General features: G+C 36.8%; 1 protein-coding gene across 2 annotated transcripts in view; it reads right to left on the bottom strand.

Moving 5' to 3' along the window:
* Nucleotides 1-11,409: 11,409 nt before the first annotated feature.
* Nucleotides 11,410-23,505, bottom strand: part of ST8SIA1 (ST8 alpha-N-acetyl-neuraminide alpha-2,8-sialyltransferase 1) — a gene marked incomplete at both ends in the record, with an annotated part of 137,914 nt that continues 125,818 nt past the window's right edge. Inside the window, one exon of one of the 2 annotated variants that reach the window (XM_080809949.1) lies at nt 11,410-12,459. In XM_080809949.1, the coding sequence (XP_080666075.1) occupies nt 11,973-12,459 (487 nt within the window). The remainder of the gene's footprint in view (nt 12,460-23,505) is intronic. The other variant, XM_080809950.1, reaches the window with a different exon arrangement.

The raw sequence follows: 23,505 nt of genomic DNA, 5'->3' as shown, positions 1-23,505 counted from the left end.
TTAGACATTCCAGTTAAAGGGGAGAGACAGTCAAAATAGATACAAAGCTAACCAAGACCCAACTACATGCTTTTTTACAAGAAATGCATTTTAAAAATATACTAGGATAAAAGTAAAAGGATAGAAAAAGATATATCATAAAAACATTAAGTGTAAGAAATCTTGTAAGGCTTTCTTGATGTCAAAGTAGACTTCAAAACAAGGAGGATTACCAGAATTAACAAAAGAAATTTTACACATATATCTTGATATTTATTCATAGCATAATATTTGTGTTGTTTTAAGTATAATTAAAGGGTCAATTCCTGAAGAAAATATAATAGTTATAAATGCATCTTTCAAGTAATCAGGTATTGAGGTGGCCAATTAAGATAATGAGCCAAATTAAAAATAATAATCAAGCCTTTATTCACTTACTGTGACATTGCAAACGGGAAGCAAAAACAGGTCCCAGTTCCTAAGGGTTTCATTTTTCCTCATGAAATAGCACTGGCAAGGGTGCGGAGGGGGAGTCAGGAGATGCTGTGCAGGTGGGGGAACTGTCTCACACCAAGGAGCCCTAAACGAAAGGCTTCTCCCTCTTTATGGACCTGAGGGCCAGCAGGGACAGAGAGAAGAACGAGGCGTGGGAAAGTATTGAGTCAAAGTGGAGAAAAGTTGCTTAGCGTAGACACCTGATGAGGCCTTCAAACTGAGGTGTTAGGCTAGGAATGCAGACACCCATATGACAGTAGCTGTGTCTGGGGTCCTGAGTCCTTGACTGCAATCCGCTCCAGAAGACCAGCACATGGGCTGCGTACAAATATGGTGTGGGCAGGACAGTTTCTCCGCGGGAAGCCTGCTAGGCCAAGCCCTATAGCTGCGTATAGTTGGGTATGAAGGAGCAGCATAGTTGTTTGGCCTGGAGTCACACTCTTCACTTCATATAGTTTATGACGGAAGCACATAAAGCTAAAATTTGTAGAACGAAAGGAGATGTGGGCATATCATATTGGGAGAATTTAGGGCTTCTTTTTCTGTCATTGATAGAGCAAATAGATAAAATGTCAGTGAAGATACACTTGACCTAATAAACATTTTTAGTATACTCCTGATAGCAACTGTAGAATGTACTTACTTTAGAAGTAATTGTGGAAGCTGAGCCATAAAACAAGTCTCAATATATTTCAAAAGTTAAAATCACACATAGAGTATCCTTTGATCATGAAAAAATTAAAGTTAAAAAGATTTTTAAAAATACCATTAACTGTCCCTCCCCCCACCCCCCGTCCTTATACTGGAAAATTAGAATATACACTTCTAAAAGCTCTTGGGTGAAATAAGAATTACAAGGTAACTGGAAAGTATTTTAAATTAAAATACTGGAAAGTATTTTGAATTAAACCATGACAGAAGCACAATATACTACAATTTGTGGAATTCACTCCTACTTCCATCCCTTAGTCACCAGATCCAAATACTCTAAATGTGATCCAAGTATCTAAATACAGGAAAAACTGGTCACTATGCAAAACACACACCACATCTTACAAGATGGTGCCACACCCCTAAGATATTGTCTCTCAGATGGTTCTTAAAATGAGTCTCTATTAGGCCCCCAACGTTCTGTAGGGCAAGTGCTTCTAGATGAGCATTTCTCTAACCTTTTTTTTAAATCCCCATCTCTGCCCCCAAGGAAGCTTTTAAGATTTTTTTTCCCCTCTAGTCATTGTAATATCTAAGGTTTTTTTCCCTTTAGAACCAACTCTTGCCTCTTGTGGAGGCAATATTCCTCCCACTGAGAATGAATGTTCTACATAATATGGTAAAGAGAATACCCATTAATTCCATAGGCATAAGCATCTTTATACGCTCTTTTGCTGTAAAATGTGCTTCTTGGCCAAAAGGATGCTCCATGTTGTATACAATACCGATGTGATAAATAGTTCATTATGTAGGTTCATAGGCGGGGTACTGGCAGGAGCACTGAGGACGGGAAAGGCAAATCCAAAATAAATACCTATTTCAGCGAGAACAAACTGTCATATGCTCCATGACAGAAAGTACTGGCAATCATTCTTGGCCTCTGCAGGCATTAACTACCCTACCTTTATAAGAGGTCCAGACAAAACAGGATGCTAAATGGATGCCAGTTAATCTCTTTTCTCAATTACCCCACTACATTGTCGGTGGGCTTCTATACAAAGTGACTTTGGTAGCAGGTATGGAGGTTTATTCATGGAATCGATAACCTGGCTTCTAAGATCTGTTGAGTGCCCCACCAGTAATAGCAAAGGCCAACGTTGAACATTCAGTTAGAAAACCATGTCCCAGGAGATCAGTAATACAACTGGTGGGAGGCTGATGAAAGTGACCCAACAAAAGAACATTCCTGTTCTTACTTTTCGCTCTTCCTCCACATGCAAAAGCTGAAATCTTCCTGACTAAATCTTGAGACCAATTGCCTTATAACTTTTGACTGCATTATCAAAAAAAAAAGTTCCCAAATAATGATTTTTAAATTCATGCCTGGAAACCATGACTGTTGTGTGGTAAAGAAACAACTTTAATTCTATCTATATAAAAGAAAACATAAATATGTTTTCCCATATTTTCAAAATCCTAGAAACTAGATATGTCTTAGAATTGTACATGTTAAGCATAATCAGATACAGTCTCAACTTCATCCCATGTTCTCCAGCTCATTCACAACAAACCCCACAAAATTCAATTCAATAATCCTACATCTTTGGTTCTTCATGTCATCAAGAATCTGTATATCCAAAATAATAAGTTTTCAAGCAAAAATCTAGTCTGTGACTATAATTACCTTCTTTTTTGGTTTAGAGATTCTTGAGTAATTAATGCTTTTGGATTCTTAATATCTGTTTTTGAATGTTCTTGAGCTCAGTAATATCTAGATTTTTTTTTTTTTTTTTTTTTTTACTTAATGATAGTTGGTAAAAACAAGTTAAATCTGTTTTCCCCATATGGTCTGAGAATAGGTTAGGGTAACCCACATTTATACTAGAGTTCTGCCTTTTTTACCCCTGAATGATTCAGCTAAATACCGTGAAGTTTTAACATTAGGTAACAGAATGACCTTCCTTTTTTTTTTTTTTGAATATTTTTATTTATTTATTTGACAGACAGAGATCATAAGTAGGCAGAGAAGCAGGCAGAGAGAGAGGAAGGGAAGCTGGCTCCCCGCTGAGCAGAGAGCCCGACGTGGGGCTCGAGATCAGGACCCTGAGACCATGACCCGAGCCGGAGGCAGAGGCTTTAACCCACTGAGCCACCCAGGCGCCCCCAGAATGACCTTCTTAAAATAGCTGTAGCCCAAAAGGCTGTTGTGTGAGAGCGAACGCAGAGAATTAATAAGGAGATCTGTACAAAGCATCTTGATCAATTTCTGAGGTGAAATGTATGATAAAGAATGGACCAAGGTCACTTTGCCTGATGTCCCTCCTGCTGAGAAAGTGTCTGGCAGAACTGGGCCACTAGATCCCAAGGGAAATGGGAGTTCGAAGCAATTATCTAAATAATTTAGACAAGAAGGCACATTCGGGCTTGTCAAAGTCACCCATATGAAACAGAAGGGGAATCTAAATATTTTGAATCCTGTTAGGAATTTGTTAAAGTATCTCTAGGATACACACACACTGATCCCAACCCATTATATAAAGGGAAAATTTTATCACTGGAAAAAATAAGCTCATGTACATATATCACATTAAAGAAGCGCTCAATTTTCTTTCTACTTTGCCCAATAGATAAGGCCTTTTACCTGCACAAGAGTAACAATAGCATTCTTGTATTCTATTCATAGCATTTAGAGTTCTGTATTTCTAAAATAATTTTCTCACCCAGCAGCATGAGTTTTCATCCAGAAGGAAAAAAAAAATCAGTGTAGCTGATATGGATACAAAACAGAGGAATAGAAAAGGAAATAGAATTACCCATACGCTTCTGGGAAATAAAAAGACTTCACAAGCTATAAAAAAATCATTTTATTCACAGGGTACATTTCCAAATTTTCTCCAAGTAAGGGAGGTAGAGAAATTGAGACTTACTGAACCTTCTCACTACCAGCCATAATTACAATGAACACACCAAAGAAAAAGACATGTTTTTACAGCAAATCTCCTCCTATGACATTGCATTTAGATTCTGTAGAAACCAACTCAGCAGAACCAAGATAGATACTGTTTTTTCAAGTCACACTATAAAAAGTATCAATTAAGGTATTTTTCTTACCTGCTACATTTTATATGAAACTTCAAAAAAAAAATAGAAGAAGAAATGAAGAGCATTGATTTTCCCCCACACCGCCTGCCAGTGGAATTTGGCCTTATTAGGAAAAAGTAATGCCATATATACTTCAAAGGTGATTTCAATTTTATAGTCTAATCTAAAAAGTCTTTTCCAGAATTATTGCATCCACGGACTGGTAGTCAAACTACACTGTATGAGAAAGAATATTTGAATTTCTCTATTTTTCTCTTACCTCCAGTCTGCGAATTGGCTGAGAAACAGCTTGCACACATGTGGAATGATACAGAAGGTGCAATCATCAAGTTAAAGAGAAGAATGGGAAACTTTTCATTCCTCAGAGCTTTTCAGACCAACTTTGCTGTGTGGTACCTAGAGTTCTAATGATGTTCCAGACTTTTAAAAAAAATAAACAAGCTTTTCAGTGGAGCTGCTCCTTGTCCGTTCTCTCCCCTTCCCTCTAGTGTCTCTGACTCTGATGTACCCCTGTGGCCATCAATCCCCACAAATTGTGGAATCCTGTATGTTGAGAGGGATGTCTATAGTAACTTATGGATAGGAAAGCACAAAGATTGGTGCTTAAGAGTGAGTGAGAAATAGAAACAAATTGTTTCCTTGCTTCCATGAATGCTAGTGTTTGCTGGAGGAACAAACCTTTTTAATATAATCATTTTTAGTTTTCCTGTAGCTATCATCTAAGGAGCTCTCTATAAGAAGGTTCTACTACTTCAACAAAGGATATTTACATACCATTATCAGACGTCTCCAAGGCCTATATACTATTGTGCATTTATATAAAAGCGTCACATTCACTACATTTATAAGAGTTCTTGCTGATGGTAAAGATACAACTTGGAACAGACACGGCTACGCCTCTAAAGTGACTGGAGCACAGGAAGGAAATACAGAAGGAAGTGGGACCCAAGCCAGAAAAAGTTAAGGCACCCTCTGCCACCCCACCTGCTCAGCCATTTTTCTCTTTTCAATGGGCATAAATAATGCAGGGTGTGTGTGTGTGTGTGTGTGTGTGTGTGTGTGTGTGTTTACACTAGAACAGAGGGGAGAAAATGCATCTAAATCTTTGCAACTGTCACTTCGCATAGCATATGGTGACCATGTTTCAAAGGATCAAGTTCAAAGTGACACTTCCCACTATCGCTGCCTCACCATGCCAGATCTAAATAATAACCTTGTGCATGCGTCAAAGTAGAGATAAAAAGGGGCTATGAAAATGGCAGTGTTTGCATATCCCAGCTCAGACACCAAGGAAAGCATGACTCGGAGTTGGGGCAGAAGGGCCAAGTAGGTAAACTGGTGCGGCTCTTCCATTTTCTTCCCTAAGTGTCTCACCATCTGGCTCTCACATTGCTTCCTCTAGTGTCTTTTCATCATGAGCCATAACAACGGCTTAACAATACATTTCCTTTAAAATGTTTTGAAAGGTTCTATTCTTGGGGCTGCACTCAAGGACAACAGCCTCTGTGCTCTGTACTTAGCTTCATACTCAGATCCCTCCCAGGGGTCCTTCACAATTAAAATCCTAATTTTATTTTTCTCTTTTTCATTTTGCTTAAACCCTTTTTTATTACAATTGTCTATTTCGCTTATGATACAGAGAAAAACAGACATATCTGACTCCCAAATTTTCTCTGCCCTGGATAAACTCATACCCCTTAGATGTTCATTGGTATCATATGAAACATACACTTTTAAAATGACAAATAACTGGGGGGAAAATCTAATTCTACAGAAGCAGAAAGAGACATGATCAATATATTTGAATATTATTCTATAAAACTCCCAGACAGCTTTGCATCATTGATTATATCCTACAGCTTTAACAGGAAAGCAAAACGAGAAAGGATTTTAGCACAATGCAGAGATCAGTAAGAACACAGAGGAGGTAGGCACAGAAATGCCCATGAACAAAATATAATTCCTCTCTTGTGCTTTAAAAAAGTTACAGCTGTGGGCTTTGATTATTGCACAAATGTTCACAGGTATTATACGTCAATTTGTAAGTTATTTATTCCTTATTTGTTAGAGAAGAAATCAGAAATGTTGGCACCAGAAAGAAGAAAATCAGAAGAAGGAGACAGAAACATGTCATTTTTCCTTATTGTGATGATGAGCAGAGGCTGTCTTATGTTTGAATGAGGTTTCCTTTCCTGACTTGTTTCAATCTTTCACCTCTAGGAGGTATGTAAAAAATGCAAGAGACGCTTTGGTTGAGGTTAGAGTCGACAGTAACCATTTTCTGATGATAGGAAGAAAAAAGGCTATAGCAATTGTAGCTTCATGTAAGTCTCTTTCCACTTACAAGATAGGAATCTTAGTGTTCAACCTAAATATTCTGCCCTCATACTTAGGAATCAAAAACAAATATTCCAGGCTTCCAGATTCTTTTGGATCGGTCTCCCCAACTTTTAAAGGGACTATATAAGAACTGATGGAACACAGTTCACTCCAATGTGGGGATCAGGTCAACCCTGCCATGCAGTCAAAAACCTGTTTGCAAACTTTGACTCCCCCAAAACATAACTAGTCCATAACTACTAAGTCTAATTTTGACTGGAAGTCTTATCAACATCAATAGTCGATTAACACATACTTTGTATGTTATTTGTATTATATACTGTATTCTTACAATGAAGTAAGTCAGAGAAAAGAAAATGTTATTGAGAAAATAATAAGGAATATGAGGAAGTTGAGAGGCAACATGGGGGGTTTGGGGGGTAGGAAAGGAATAAATAAAACAAGATGGTATCGGGAGGGAGACAAACCATAAGAGACTCTTAATCTCACAAAACAAACTGAGGGTTGCAGGGGGGTGGGGGGGTGGAGAGGGGAGGGATGGGGTGGTTGGGTTATGGACATTGGGGAAGGTATGTGCTGTGGTGAGCGCTGTGAAGTGTGTAAACCTGGCGATTCACAGACCTGTACCCCTGGGGCTAAAATACATTATATGTTAAAAAAATAAAAAATTAAAAAAAAAGAAAATCATAAGGAAAACACATTTACAGTACTGCATTACATTTATTTAAAAAAAAAATCCGTATATAAGCAGACCCATTTAGTTCTCATCTGTGTCCTTCAAGGGTCAACTATATTTGCTATCTCCCTAGCTTCAAGAACTCAGAAAATTCATCTGAATGGGAAAAAAGTTCCATTTTTAATCATCACTGACGGGGCCATAATTAGGTTAGGGTGACCAGAATTCTGTCACAGGACACCCAAATTTAGAGAGTAAATTTAAGGGGAAAAAAATACTGTTTAAGGCAGTGTAAAATTTTAAGCTTCTCAGCAAGTTTTCACACCAAGTCCCCAGTCACAAGGCTACTAGCTTGACCCCACAGACAGCCCAGCCTCCTGGTAGAAGATAGAAATAGATAGTGCTGGAAAGCCAAGGTCAAGGGCAGAGACTTCTCTGACCCTTCTGTACTCTGAGAGCTTGGGAGTAGGGTTTTCTCCTCCTTTCCACTTGCCTCATCCTCTCCCTGGCACAGAGACCCAAGTGGCTGGCTATATTTAGTTAGTTACTACAGATTTTGCCAGAGGCTCGACCTAAGTTCTAGGTGCCTTGTAGTTGTTTACCGACTTCCTGATGTGCGCTCACTAAAAGTCACCATCTGAGAGTTGACCTCCACGCTGGAAAAATATAAAAAGCATAGTGATGCTCTCAGTCCTTATGCCTCCACATATCTGTCCTTGGGTTCTCACAAAAGTCTTTACAGCTCTTGATCCCTGGAACTCTATAAAGGAAACAGATACCATTACCTGGTTCTGGTGGGAATATTTTTGTACAACACAATCAGAATTCCCTAAAGTTTTTGGTGGACTGTGCCGTTTTTTTCCTTTTAGGTCCTTCCTAATAAGGATTTGTCTGTTAAAAATTTCATAAAGCCACTACTTTTAAACATAAAAATTAAAATTATAGAGTCTGATTTTTCAAAGAAATAGAAAGCTGTATATAATACATTATAAAAACTGTGACAGTTGCTGACCAGAAGAAATGTTCTTGATATTTTTTTCTATTTCAGAATCATCTCTAACACTTCTGTAAAGCTTCTGAATAATCTAAGAATATTTTTGTCAAATTCAGAATCCTGGGATTTCTTCCATTGTTTTCCACATAGATTGTGAAGTTATGTTGCCCGCTGCTTCAGGTACAAGTTACATATAACCTGAAATTAGTCTGTAGCCAAGGGCATCAGACATCACAAAGCCAAACAGGTGTTGTCTGGGTATCTATCATTTGTGGTCATTTGTATCATTTTGGAATATTTACCTTGTTAAAATAGAAGTGAACTATTTAACTTCATGTGTTGGTTGCAGTTTAGATGTTTATATAAACTGTTGATCAAACTATTGATCAAAAACTCTACTTAAAGTACATGTCCTCTTCCATACAAAAATCTTTCATACAAAAAATCTTTCTATCTTAGAGAATGACTTAATCCTTCACCTATGTTAATTTTACTCTAATGTGACTAAATTAAACAGAGGTCACCCCTACTTATGGTCCTTAGCGTCAATGCAATTCTCAAACTGGGACTGAGGGAGCTATAAAAGGTAAAAATCAAGTCAGGTACCCATGCCAGTTTCGTCACTCCCTCTTTTGCCCCCAGGGAGCAAGCTAATTTTTGCCAATAAAAAGCAATTTCCAAATTAGACCGATATTAGAGGGTGACACACTCTCTTGGCAGACGCATTGAAGGCAATGGTAAATTTTCTTACTGAGTGTGTCTAGCATCACCTGAATATCTTCTGAGCTAATCTTATGGATCATTAGTATTAACATGTCATTGACCAAATTTGGCAAAGTATGAGGCCCCATTCCAGATAAACAGAATAAAATAACAGGTGCTTTGAGTTCAAATTCTTAATAGTAACAGAGTATTCCAATCTACTCTGCAAGATAATTCTGGAGAAAGTGTCACTTAGAACACATATATTTCAATAAGGATAGATATGTATGACTTTATGCTACAACACACATGTGTGTACACACACACACATACACACACAAGGATAGTCACACTCCTAGTTTAGATACCTCTATCTAACCATGAAAAAGGGAATATGTACGGCATACCTTTGAGTCAATATAAAACAATGCCAACTGCAATATTCTCATTCAACTGTAGTCATATTCCAAATGATGTGAGCATGTATAGATGTCCCTAAGTGAAGACAATTTGGAGCAATCAAAGCATTCTTTTGGTCTAATCCAGGGTTTCTCAACCTTGACTCTATTAATATTTTAATATTAATTAAATATTCCTTCCCTGTGAGGAGCTGACCTCTCCACTGTAGGGTGTTTAGTGGGATCCCTAGCCTCTGTCCCCTAGATGCCAGTAGCATTCTCCAAATCACAACAATCAAAAATGTCTCTACACACTGCCAAATGTCACCAGATAGGGGAGGGGAATCACCCCAGCTGAGAAGTACTGGTCTAATTCAATATTATCATCTTGGCCATTTCTGTTCTGCCTTTCAGAAGCCACAAATTTATAGTCTGAAAATTGCACAGTTTATTGTATAAGTCTACCCCAGAAATCATAACAAGATGCTAAATTTCCAAATGGCAGCTTCAGTGGAACTGTGATGCATGGGCTTTATGGAGCTCTTTAGTTACATTTTAACAACTTTATCAGTTAAAATGCTAATTTTCATTAGCACTTTTACATTTTTGATGAAGTGTATAGGTAAAAATATATTCCTTTTTATGGTAATTATTAAGTAATAACAATGGCTTTAAAAAGGAAATCAGTTTAGGGTTTAACATCTAGTGTGTATTCAACACAGCTCACTCATAGTACATTCTCATTACATTTTTGCTGCCATATAGATCAAAATAACAAATCAGTCCTGTACAGAATCAGTATTCTCAAATTCTTAACTCTCCAAGCATTGGTATAATATGTGTTATGTCAACCAGTCATTTTTAAACTGCTGATTTCTGTAAGAACATCAAAATTTAATCTTACTTAGAAATTGCTTATTCTGGTGGTGATACAGAATTTTTCCAAGGGCTCTGTTGTCTCAATGCTTTTAAATGAACCCACCAAAAACTGCCACCTGTTTTAATTGATATGGTAGACTAAGTTTCTACCATTAAAAATGAGCAGAACTTTTTGGCATAGTTTACCTACGTTTTGGTGACATTTAAACGAATAAAAATAGTGATTTCTAGTGTCTCCTTTTAGATTAAGGCATTCCAAAGAACAAAGACAGAGAGAGCTTTCTTTTACCTTCCTTGCACACATAAACACACTTAACTGCTTATCATCTGTCAGGGGAGTTTGTCTGCAGTTTGTCGAAGCTTATGTAGAAAGCTTTCTAAGTGGCCTTACCTACTACTACCAAGGAAATCAACATCTGTGAATTCACATCCCTTTACTTGTATGGACCACATGTGTGTGACCGTGCTCAACACAGGGTCCATTCATGAGATGTTAGGGAGAGTCAGAATGAGTAAAACAATTCCACTCATTTGGGGTAAGCATGTGGGGGTCACACTGCTGTGCAACAACAGGTGAGCTGGCTTGTCAAGGGGTAGTGGGTATTGGTAGTGGGTAGTTCAACTGTAGCTTTTCAACAATGGTGACAGATTTTTCCAGACTCAGTCATGCGGATTCAGCTTTCGGAGTTGCGTGGGAATGAGTTTTGTTTAATTGTGTGTATGTGTGAGTGTGTATGTACATGAATATGTACGTTTTATTTGTGTGCATGTATCCTGGAGTGAATATACCACGGTAGATAGAAAAGGGATGTGCCTTCCAGTCTGTTTTGAGACTAAACTTTACATCATTGTGCTTTACTTTATCTGAGTATTAAATTATGAAGACAATTATGCCAATTTGCAAATAAATAATGCGCTCACATTTGTAGACTTTTTGCACTAAAATAACATAATAATACAAACAGCGTTAAATAATGCAGACCTAAAATTGAGTTTATGCCCTCAATTCTGAGAAGGAGGGAAAGTGGCTCATGTTATCCAGACTATGAATCAACACAGTCTAAATTCAACAATGTTTCACATCGTCTAAGTAGACATGACAGAAGGGGAGGAAGCAATTCTTAACATTTTTTAAATGGAAGGAGACTAGAGTTAACATAGACTTGGTTCAACAAATCACAATAATTAGCTGTAGTGTTTTATATCTTTATTACTCAGTAAGGGATTTTTTTTTTAATCTACCTCATCACCCACTCACCGCCCCTAAATAGGGCAAAAATAAATAATCATTTTTTAAAAACCTATACTTCTAAGATATAAGATAGGTTTGTTTGTTTGTTTTTCCCTAAAGCCAGATTGTGTTGATAATCAGTAACACTTTGCCCTGGCATTTCCTTTATTCTACCTTGATTAATTCCTCAGCTGCAGCAATTGGAGTTCTGTCATGTTTGTGAACTGCATCTTCTAGATTTGAACCACCAAAATGTGCTTCACCAACATCACCTCATCAGCATGTTACTGGTTGAAAATCCACAATGTGCTACAAAATATTTCACAGGATGTTTCATTTCTTATTTGTCCTCCAAGACAACATCCAAAGTAGAGTTTCTCTTGGGTTTTTATAGTTGTTTTGTTTTTGTTTTGTCTTGTTTTTCCAAGTGGCCCATGTGAATCCATGAAATGACTTGACCTTTTGGAGTCATGTAGAAAACCTAACAAAAATACCCTGTCTCAGTTCTTTCTTTTTCCATGGTCCCTAGGAAGTGGGCTGGAGTGAAATGTCTTCACATGGGTCTAGCTGCATTCTCAGTGCACCGATTTTATGAAGATACCAGAGCTGGAGAAATTCCTCTGGCATGGCATGGAAGCCAGAGAAGGGCAAGACGTTATCGTAATAGTGGTGGCTGATGGGCTGCTCATGCATATTCACAGAGAAGGGCCAGAAACCATAGATAGCGACCTCTTCACAGAGGCCCAGAGCCGCACTCACCAGAAAGAGTCCTGTGGATAGGCGCTTGGCATGGATTCCCCTACTTTTCCAGAACTTCCCAATGCTACGCAGAAAGTTGGGGTTGGCAAAGAGCACTGTTTGATTGGCTCCAACATCTGACAGTGTGTAATAAACCCGGAGAGATGGCTCTGTTCCCGTCTTCATAGAGAAGGCAGGCATGTAGATGTAACTGTGGTTATAGATCTTCATGTTGTCCACAAAAGTCTTCCTGGACCACAGCAGATTCTGAAACCTATTACAGAGAAGAAGAGGCTCAGCTAAACCCTGAGAAAAGGAACTCATCACACTCCACTATATTGTTCGTCTGATGGCCCTGATAGTTCACATCATCTCAGGGGGAAAAACGTGAAAGATGCTTCACTTATATTTAAAATCGTCCTTGAACTTACCAATTATTTCTCATCAAGTAGCTTGGCTTTCCCCAACCCCAACAGTCTTAAATTCAGGTTAAGAATCCTTAATGGAATTCCCTTTGAACTAAAATGTACTATACATTTTGTTCTCCCAGAATTATTTGCCTGGAATGTAAAAATGGTTTAATACTCATGAATTCACAAAGGTTGCTGGTTGTTGGATTGGATTTTTTTTTTAAAGATTTTTAAAAATTTATTCATCTGAGACAGTGAGAGCAGCATGAGCAGAGGGGTAGTAGCAGAGGGAGAGGGAGAAGCAGGCTCTCCATGGAGCAGGGAGCTCAATGTGGGGCTTGATCCCTGGACCCCAGGATCATGACCTGAGCTGAAGGCAGACACTTAACTGACTGAGCCATCCAGATGCCCCATTGGATAGGATTTTGTTAAAAACTACTTGTGCAGTCTGATATAAGCACAGGACTGGTTTCTTCATCTGCATATCAAAGGAACCACCTGGAAAATACTTCTTCCCATTGAAATTCTATGATCCTAGAAGTATTCAGATTAACTGACACTATTATAACTATAATATTACATGGAAAAAGAAGCACTTGTTACTATTATAAAATGATGCTGACAGAGTTGCCCATTTTGCTCACGCCAGAGAACTCTACTTCCCTATGCTCTTGCAGTTTGGATTCCATAAAAAGAGGACCTTTGGTTCAAGTGTATTCAACTAAAATTTGTGGTATATACATCCTCCGTGTCAGGCACAGGGGAATTAAAAATTTAATGACCCAATTTTTGTTCTTAAGAAATTCAGGTCCAAGTGTGGAAACAAAAATGTAAATGAGTACCACATAATGTTCTAAATGCAACAGTTGATATCTGTATACAGCATTGTGGGAAGACAGATGAAAAAATAATCCTGCCTTAGGAGAAGAGTGGAGCCTGAAAAAGCTTCAGAGAGGAGATGACGTTTAAATACAGATCCTGTGAGGGGACAACAGGAAGCACAGCAACTAAATGAGAAGAAACACTGGTCACAGGCTGGGTGCACGGTGTCCTGGAACATTCATGAAGAAGAGCCTGTTTTCCTGGGTCACGGGAGGCAGGAAGGGTGGAGGCAGTGACATGTTGCAAAAAACATCGAGTATCTCTAATTTGTTTGTGGACTTCAGTCAGCGGTGATAGGGAAACTCACAGACGCTATCTGCATTACAAATATTTCCTCATCTGTTTAGTGGTCATCCTGTGTCAAAAAGGTACCTGGTGATCTGGGGGAGGAAGAGGCTGGTAGCTTGGAGACCAATGAGGAGGTTGCTGATACAGATCAAGTATAAAAAGGGAAAAAAGACAAGGAACTAAACTTAGGCTCTAGCAACTTTTATTCTCTGTCACACCAGGCTGTCACCTGTCTCATGTTACGTACAGATGGAGCACAATGCATGTAAGAATGGCACGGAGCCAAAACTCGCAGGGGAAAGTGTGGCCTGACACATTGCCAGCATTCATCATAAATATGTGAAACTCAAACTCTGAATAAACAAATCTGCAGGGTTTTCTGTAGCAATCAGTGTCCTTAATTCTGCCTGCCAAGAAAGGTATGTTCCTTAAGCCCCACAGAGGGAAAACTGCTACAGGTTTCTTCATGTCCTTGACTCAGAAGCCTGCTTTAGCAATTTTCTCTGGGCCCTGACAAATTAAAAAAATAATAATAATAATAAGGGATAACAGGGCTTGACAGGGTTTGTAAGTGAGATCACTTTATTCTAGAAGAAGTCATGGAAGCACATTTAACCATATTCCAGGGCTAGACCAGCCTCGCCAACACAAACTCCTGCCTCTAACTCCACTAGCCCGTGCTTAATAATTCTAGTCTCTCTGTTGCCTATCCCGATCTTTTGCTGTCCTCCTTAAAACATGAGCGCTTTCCCAATAATATGAGCACACCCTGCAGGTGACCTCCTACTTCTTTTAAACCATGGGTCTCAAACTCTAGTTAGAATATCCTGATATTACAGCTTCCTGGGTTCCAATGAGTAATCCTGCTGAATGCGTAATCCAGCACCCCCTGGTGATTCTGGTGCAGGGGTCCTGTGGATAGACTTATTTAGAAGATCAAAGCCATCCATGTAAGTTGTCTAGCTCTCTACCATCTATCCCTCAACATCTCTTTCTTTCCATCTTCTAATTTTATCTTTGTTGTAATTCTAGCAAGAAGAAGTGCTCCCTCTTCCCCTCTGTGTTTTGGAACAAATCATTTCATATTTTCTAAAACAACTCATGTTCTAAAGTGGATCTTGCTTCTATAAAACATTTAACCTCAGGGTGCCTGGGTGGCTCAGTGATTCCAGGGTCCGGGGATCAAGTCCCACATTGGGAATCTCTGCTCAGTGGGGGGTCTGCTTCTCCCTCTCCCTCTGCCCCTCCCCAGCTCCTGCTTATGTGGTCTCTCTTTCCCACAAAAATAAATAAAATCTTTTTAAAAACACAAACGTTTAACCTCTCCCTCTATACCAAATTGCTCCCTTTTGTCTTCTAAGCACGGTTAGAACTTGGTATGATGCAATTCTTTACATGCTCATACCATTCCCTGAGCTACATTCTAGTTTTCTCATTTCACTATCAACATTCTAGAGCAACTGGTCTACTTCTATCTGTTCCCTTTCTTGTTTTCATTTCCACCTGACTGCTGTGCAGAATGGCTCCTATCCCACAGCACTCTGCTGGTTAATGGAACTTACCCCTATTTTTGTAGTGGAGTACATACTAATGAGAATTACAGACAGCTCCAGTAAAATCAAGGAAATTGATTTTATGTTCCCTGTCTTAAAGCTGACTGATTATCCTTGAAGAGGGAAGTCTTTCTTCCTTGAGTTTTAACCTTGAAAAGGAACACACACCTTGGATTTACTATAGCCTTGATTTTTTGATACTGTTAAAGAACCAGCCTATGTATAACATTTTATTATTTTTACCTACCCCATTTTTCATCAAATGACACTGTTTAAGAATGCCAATCAATTCAGTGCTTATTTATGGCACCCCTGATAGATCTAATGTTACTATGATCAAGAGTTCACTAGAGGTGGTTTGAGTTCAACTAGAATTATAAGAGTAGTGCTCCTCCCCCTTATCTCTCCAGCCTCATTCTCAGATACTCCTTATAAACTCATCCACTATTCCAGCCACCTCTGTATGTGCATCTGTCCTCATCTTTTTGCACTGGTAGTTTCTTTTTGGCTTATCTATTCATGGCCCTGGTGAAATTCTGCCTAAACATCAAGACTCAAGCTTCTCCTTCTAAAGGTCATTCCTTTCTTTCAACTTAAGCTTTCAAAGAAGGCTTTTTGGAACTTCTCAGGATGAACTGATTCTACCCTCCAAGACTGTGTACTCCTTGAAGACAAGGGACAAGTCTTATTTGTCTTCTGGTTTTTACAACTTAGCTCAGAATAGTTGTATACTATACAAATGGAAAACTTTATTAAACTGAAAAAAGGAAATGAAATGACATCAGCCAATGAATTATTAAAAATAGAAATGATTAGTAAGTACATAATGAATATGGGCATGAAATAGGAAAATATACCAATAAAAATAGAAATCACAGAAATAAAGCACACTACAAATTGCATACATGATAATAAAGAGAAAATCATTGAAATTTTAAACAGTTACTATCAAGCTAACTAACAATTTGAAAATTGGAGGGGGGATAGATTTATATTTAACAAGAAAATTTCAAAATAATTTCAAGATAAGTAAGATAAATATTTATAGTCTACATTACAAGAAAAACTAAAGAAAACAATTGCAAATTTATCAGCCACTTGCAAATTATCTTTCTATAAAGGAAAATACTGCCAAAATTGATTACATGAAGATACAAAATTTCATTGCCATGAAAATAAGAAAACTAAAATAAAAAGGGAATGACTCTGAAAAGTATTCTCAACAAATATAAAAGTATTCTCAACAAATATAAAAATAGAAGCTCAGTACTGATAACATTAAAGAGTCTAAATATATTGATATAATGATATGAAAATGGACAAAAACACAGATAAGGGACAAAAACACAGATGTAAGTAATAAAAAATGTTAAATGTTCATTTTCAGAATGCCACTCAAGATGCAAACTAAACAAAAAAAAGAAGTTCTCCCCTCTTCCAGCAAATTTCTAGAAGTGAAAGAAAAAATATTTTTAAAGATCTACATCTTTCCTTTTTTCCTTGAAAAAAGGAAAAGAAGGGAAACCTTCAATGAATCCCCAAATCTGTTTGCCTCTGAAAAACGGAATGCTTACAGAAAGAAACCAGAATATAAACTAATTTGCTGAGCACTGCTCTAGAATGTAGCAGTGCCATATGCCTAAAGGCAGAAGATACTGAGAAGCTAGTCATCTTGTAACAATCAACAAGGCAATTGTTTACATTATGGGGCAGGAGAGACATCCAAGTGGACTGAACCCTAAAATCCTGCACTGGTCAATTATCACTCTGGTTAGCAGGGAGAGAGTATCAGCCTCTACAGAGGAACAGTGACTGTGTGCCCAGAGGTGGCCCAGCTATGGGGAAACTGAGATTCTTTTCAACTTGCACAATATTGGCAGCCAAGCTTATAATTCCCAAGTAGAATACTGACACTGGCCCAAGAGAAAAGACGCCATTTAGATAATGACATTTGGGAGCCACCCAAAAGAAAGCCACTTGTTACCTTCTCAACCAAAAGTAAAGCCGAGTCTGCACAGAGCTTCCAGTTGATAAACAAGAACAGAGAGCCAAGATCAGAAGATACCAAAGGAAAGCCTCCACCAGGAGAGTCAGAGAACAAAATTGAAGAATAAAGAACTCAGAGGAAACCAATGTTATTCAAGGGCCAGAAGAAAACTCTTAAAATCTGTAATTAGCTTGTTTAGAAATATTAATAGTTTACTAGATCCATTAATAAAACTAGGATGCCGTAAAAAGAAAAAGAACATTTAGGTAACAAGAAACAGCTCTTGGCGACTTAAGAAGATAATTGATGGATTCTGGTAAAGGAAATCTCCAGGAAAAGAGCTATAAAACATGCCTAGAAACTTATCAAACAGATTTTAGTGAAAGGAAAAGCACGCTTCCTTGAGAGTTGTCTCAACAACAACAAAAAGTGCCTCTGATAGACTCCTCTGATAGATGTTGACAGTAATGAAAGAAAATTTGCAGCTCTAATTGGAGTCTGGAGATGAATTAGTGACTATTGCATGGAAAGCCTGTATTTGCTCTGGGGAAAAATTAAGAGGAAAAAAATTGAGTTGAACAGGATATCAAATACTCAAAAAATAGACTTTTTGTCTTAGATGTGAATTATTTTGTAGACAATAAGGTAAGCACTATTAATTTAATTGTGCTATATCTTAATTGAGAAGTTACAAAAGGGTAAGTGTGTATGGAGCAGTGCTGAGTGGCACTTTAAGAGAAAAAACCTTTATTTTTCCATAAGAAAACAATAGATAAACTGAAAAGTTTAAAACTGTAATTAAGCATGCTGCTTTAAGATGCAACAAGAGAAAAACCATCTAGAGAATTTGAACATTTTGGAACATTACTTGGGGGAATGTGAGATAAGAGTTTGCTTCTTCCCATTTTAAGCTTTGCCAAACTACTTGATTTTCAAAGTGTATGTAGCAAAAACTGATTAAAATTTAGATATTCACAAATCCATAATCATAGAGTCTTCAAATAAAAAGTTTATTATTTTTAAACATAAAAATTTCTAAAAAGGATCACACATCACTATATATATATATATGTGTGTGTGTATATATATATATATATATACACATATATATACATAAAATATATTAGAACAATTATACAGGTCATAACACCTGATCTAAAATGAAAAGTCAACAACCCAAAGATACACACATGGCACTGAAAAAAAATTTTTTTTATTTTTTTGAAGATTTTACTTATTTATTTTTGAAGGAAAGAGAGCGGGGAGAGAGAGAGAGAGAGAAAGCAAGCACGGGGAGGAGGGACAGAGGGAGAAGCAGACTCCCTGCTGACCAGGGAGCCCAATGTGGGACTTGATCCCAGGACCCTGGGATCATGACCTGAGTAGAAGGCAGATGCTTAACCAACTGAGCCACCCAGGTGCCCTGAAAAAAAAATTTTTTTAAGTGTATTTCAAGTATGTCTTTAAGGGGGAATCTATCAGTATTTGCAGATGATATAATTACCTGTCTAGAATATATATAAGAGAAGCAACTGGAAAATGATTTGTTGGAACTAATGATGACATAGAAAAGCATAGTTTTTAAAAATCTGTAGCTAAACCAGGCATAGAAGAGAACTTCCTCAACTTGATAAAGAATAGTTACCAAAAAATCTACACCAAGCATCATACTTTATGGTGAGAAACTTGAAACTTACCTATTATGATCAGTAATAAGTCAAGGATGTCCCCTCTCACAACTACTTTTCAACATTATACTGGAAGTCACTGCTAATACAACTAGACAAGAAAATGAAATAAAGATACACAGTTTGGAAAAGAATACATAAAACTGTCTTTGCAAATATAGTCATTGTCACACAATATCTATGTAGAAAATCTGAAAAGAATTTTAAAAAAAGCTTTCTGGAACTAGTAAGCAATTACAGCAAGGTGGTAGGATATAAGATTAATATATCAAGTCAATTGCTTTCCTAAATATAAGCAATAAGCAAGTAGAATTTGAAATAAAATATACAAGGTGCTTGGGTGGCTCAGTTGGTTAAGCATCTGCCTTTGGCTCAGGTCATGATCCCAGGGTCCTGGGATCGAGTCCCACATTGGGCTCCATGTCAGTGGGGAACCTGCTTCTCCCTCTCCTTCTGCTGCTTCCCCTGCTTGTGTGCACACACTCTCTCTGTCAAATAAATAAAATCTTTTAAAAAAAGAAATAAAAAATAAAATGTCATTTATATTAGCAACCCTCAAATATGAAATACTTAGGTATAAATCTAACAAAATGTGTACAAGACCTATGTGAGGAACATTAGAAAACTCTGAAGAATGAAATCAAGGAACTAAATAAATGAGATTTTGAGAGATACTACATGTTCATGGATAGAAAGACTCGATATTGTCAAGATGCTAGGTCTTCCCAACATGATCTATAGATTCAATGCAACCCCAACCAAAATCATTGAAGGTTATTTTATGTATGTCAACAAACTAATTCTGAAATTCATGTGGAGAAGAAAAAGATGTAGAATAGCCAGTATAATATTGAAGGAGAAGAACAAACTTGGAGGACTGGCTCTACCCAACTTTAAGATTTACTATAAAGCTAGAGTAATCAAGATAATGTGGTATTGGCAAGAGAATAGACACATCAGTGGAAGAGAATAGAAAACCCAGAAATGACCCACGTAGATATAGTCAGTTCATCTTTGACAAAGGAGCAAAGGCAATACAATGGAACAAAGATAATGTTTTCAAAAAATGGGTGTTGAAACAAGTGGATATCCACAGGCAAAAAGTTGAATCTAGACAGAGAATTGATAGCTTTCACAAAAATTAACTCAAAATCGATCATAAATGTAAAATGCAAAACTATAAAACACCCATAAGATAAATAATGAGAGAACCTAGGTGACCTTGGCTGTAGCAATAATATTTTATATACGAAATCAAAGGTATAATCCATGAACTATACAATTGATAAACTGGAATCCATTAAAATTAAAAACATTTCTGTGAGAGACAATATCAAGAGAACAAGAAGACAAACTGCATCCTGGGAGAAATATGTGCCCAAAAGACACAGCTGATAAGGAACTATTATCCAAACTATACAAAGAACTCTTTAAATTCAATGATAAGAAAACAAATAACTCAATTTAAAAATGGGCCAAAGACTTCAACAGACGCCTCACCAGATGTCAAATAAGTATATGAAAGATGCTTCACATTGTATATCATCAGGGAAATGCAAATTAAAACAACAATGAGGTGCCATTACTAGACATCTATGACAATGGCCAAAATCCAGAACTCTGCCAAAACTGAATGCCTGTAAGGATGTGGAGCAACAGAAACTCTCATTCATTGCTGGTGGGAACATGAAATGGTACAGTCACTATGGAAGACACTTTAGTGGTTCTCACAGAATTAAACACTCCTATGTGATCCAGCAATCCTGCTCCTTTGTATCTTCCCAAAGGCATCAAAAACTTACATCCACCCAGAAACCTGCACAAACATGTTTATAGCAGCTGTATTCAAAACTGCCAAAACTTGGAAGCAACCAAGATGATTTGCTAAGGTGAATGGATAAAGAAACTGTATTATATCCATATAATGGAATATTAATCAGCACTAAAAAGAAATGACTTATCAAGCCATGAAAAGACACAGAGGAACCTTAAATGCATATCACTGAGTGGAAGATGCAAGGATGGTTCAACATTTGCAAATCAATCAATATGATATGTCAGATTAATAAAATGAATAATAAAAATCATATGATGATCATCTCAATAGATGAAGAAGAAGCATTTGACAAAATTCAACATCCATTTATGATAAAAACTCAAAAAGGAAGGTATAGAGGGAATGTACTTCAACATACTAAAGGCCATTATGAGACACTCACTGCCAATGTCATTCTCAATGACCCAATAATCCTGATCTCTAAAATCAGGAACAAGACAGTATGCCCAATCTCACCATTTTTGTTCAAATTAGCATTGGAAGTCCTGGCCAGAGCAATTAGGTAATAAAAAGAAATTAAAGGCATCAAAATTGGAAAGAAAGAAGAAAAACTATCACTATTTGCAATGACATGAAACTACATAAACCCTAAAGACTCCACCAAATAACTGTTAGAAACAAATAAATTCAGTAAAGTTGCAGGATACAAAATCCATATACAACAATCCATTGCATTTCCTTACACTAACAAAAACCATTTAAAAGAAAAATATTAAAAACAATCCTATTTATAAGCACATCAAAAAGAAGAAAATACCTAGGTGTAAATTTATCCAAAAAAGTGAAAGACTGATCTATGGAAAACCACAAGACATTTATGAGGGAAACTGAAGAAGACAAATAACTGGAAATATATTCCATGCCCATGGACTGGAAGAATTAATATTGTTAAAATATCTACACTATCTAAAACAACATACAGATTCAATGCAATCTCTATCAAATTCTAAAGGTATTTTTCACAGGAATAGAACAAATAATCCTAAAATTTGTACAGAAGCATCAAAGACCCCAAATAGCCATGTAATCTTGAGGAAGAAGAATAAGGCTGGATGCATCATGCTCTGATTTCAAAGAAAAGCTACAGCAATTAAAACAATACAGTACTGGCAAAAAACAGACACAGAGATCAATGAAGCAGAATAAAGAGACTCAAAATAAACCCATGCATACATGGTCAATTAATTTACAACAAAGGAATCAAGAACATATAATAGGAAAGAACAGTCTCTACAATAAATGCTATTGGGAAAACTGGACAGCTACATGCAAAAGAATAAAACTGGACCACTATCTTCCATCATACATAAAATTAATAAGATAATGAAATAAAGATTTGAACTTAAAACCTGAATCCACAAAACTCCTAGAAGAAAACATGAAATAAGCTCCTTGACATAGGTCTTGTTGATGATTTTTTGAATCTGTCACCTAAAGCAAAAGCAACAAAAGCAAAAATAAACTAGTAGGACTACATCAAACTAAAAAGCTTCTGCACAACAAAAGAAGCCATCAACAAAATGAAAAGCAATCTACTGAATGGGAGAGCATATTTCAAATCATTTATCCGACATGGGCTAATATCCAAAATATATAAAGAACTTATAACCTCGGTAGAAAAAAACAAAATCTGATTTTAAAATATGCAGAAGATCCAAATATACATTTTTCAAGGTAGACTTACAGATGGCCAACAGGTACCTGAAAAGATGTTCAACGTCATTAATCATTAGGGAAATGAAATCAAAACAAGAATGAGATATCACTTCACACTTGTTAGAATGACCATTATCAAAAAGACAAGAGATAACAAGTGTTGGTGAGAATGTGGAGGAAATAAAATTCTTGTGCACTGTTGGTGGGAGTACAAATTGGGGAAACCACTATGGAAGAGTGTATGGAGGTTCTTAAAAAAAATAAAAATAGAACCACCAAACTATTAAAAAGATATGACCCCATGACCACTGCAGCATTATTTAGAGTAGCCAAGATATGAAAATAACCTAAGTGTCCATCAATGGATAAATGGATAAATTATTGTGTAACCATATTATATATAATAATGTATATATAATTCAGCCATAAAAAAAATGACATCTTGCTATTTGAGACAAGGAGAGTCCCGAGGGCATTACACTAAGTGAAATAAGTCAGACAAAGAAAGATAAATATTGTATGATCTTATATGTGGAATCTAAGGAAAAGCAAAAAACTCAAGCTCATAGATACAGAGAACAGATTGGTGGTTGCAAGAGGGGAGGGGTCAGGGATGGAAGAAGTTTGTTTGCTGGTTTGTTTTTATTTTTAAAAAGTTGAATAAAAATGTTTTAAAACTGACAACATACATAAATCAGAATCATAAAACAAAACACCATACAAAAAGACCAGGCAGATTTGATAAAGAACCAAGAGGAAATTCTTTAACTGAAAAAGATAGCCTTTAAAAATAAATGTTTTTACAAAAAGATTAAACAGTAGATTTGATAGAATCAAAGAGAGAATAATGCACTGAAAGATAAATCTAAAGACATTAACCCAGAATGACACCTGGGTAGAAAACATGAGAGTTATTAAGAGACAGAGAAGATAGAATAAAAAGATCCAAAACATGTGTAGGAAGAGTTCCCAAAGAAGAAAACAGAGTGAATGAGAGAAAAGCAATATTCAGAGAACAA

The sequence above is a fragment of the Martes martes genome (assembly GCF_963455335.1).
Source record: "Martes martes genome assembly, chromosome: 8".
NCBI lineage: Eukaryota > Metazoa > Chordata > Mammalia > Carnivora > Mustelidae > Martes > Martes martes.
Note: the sequence above shows the minus strand (reverse complement) of the source record. Positions and strands in the feature narration are given on the sequence as shown.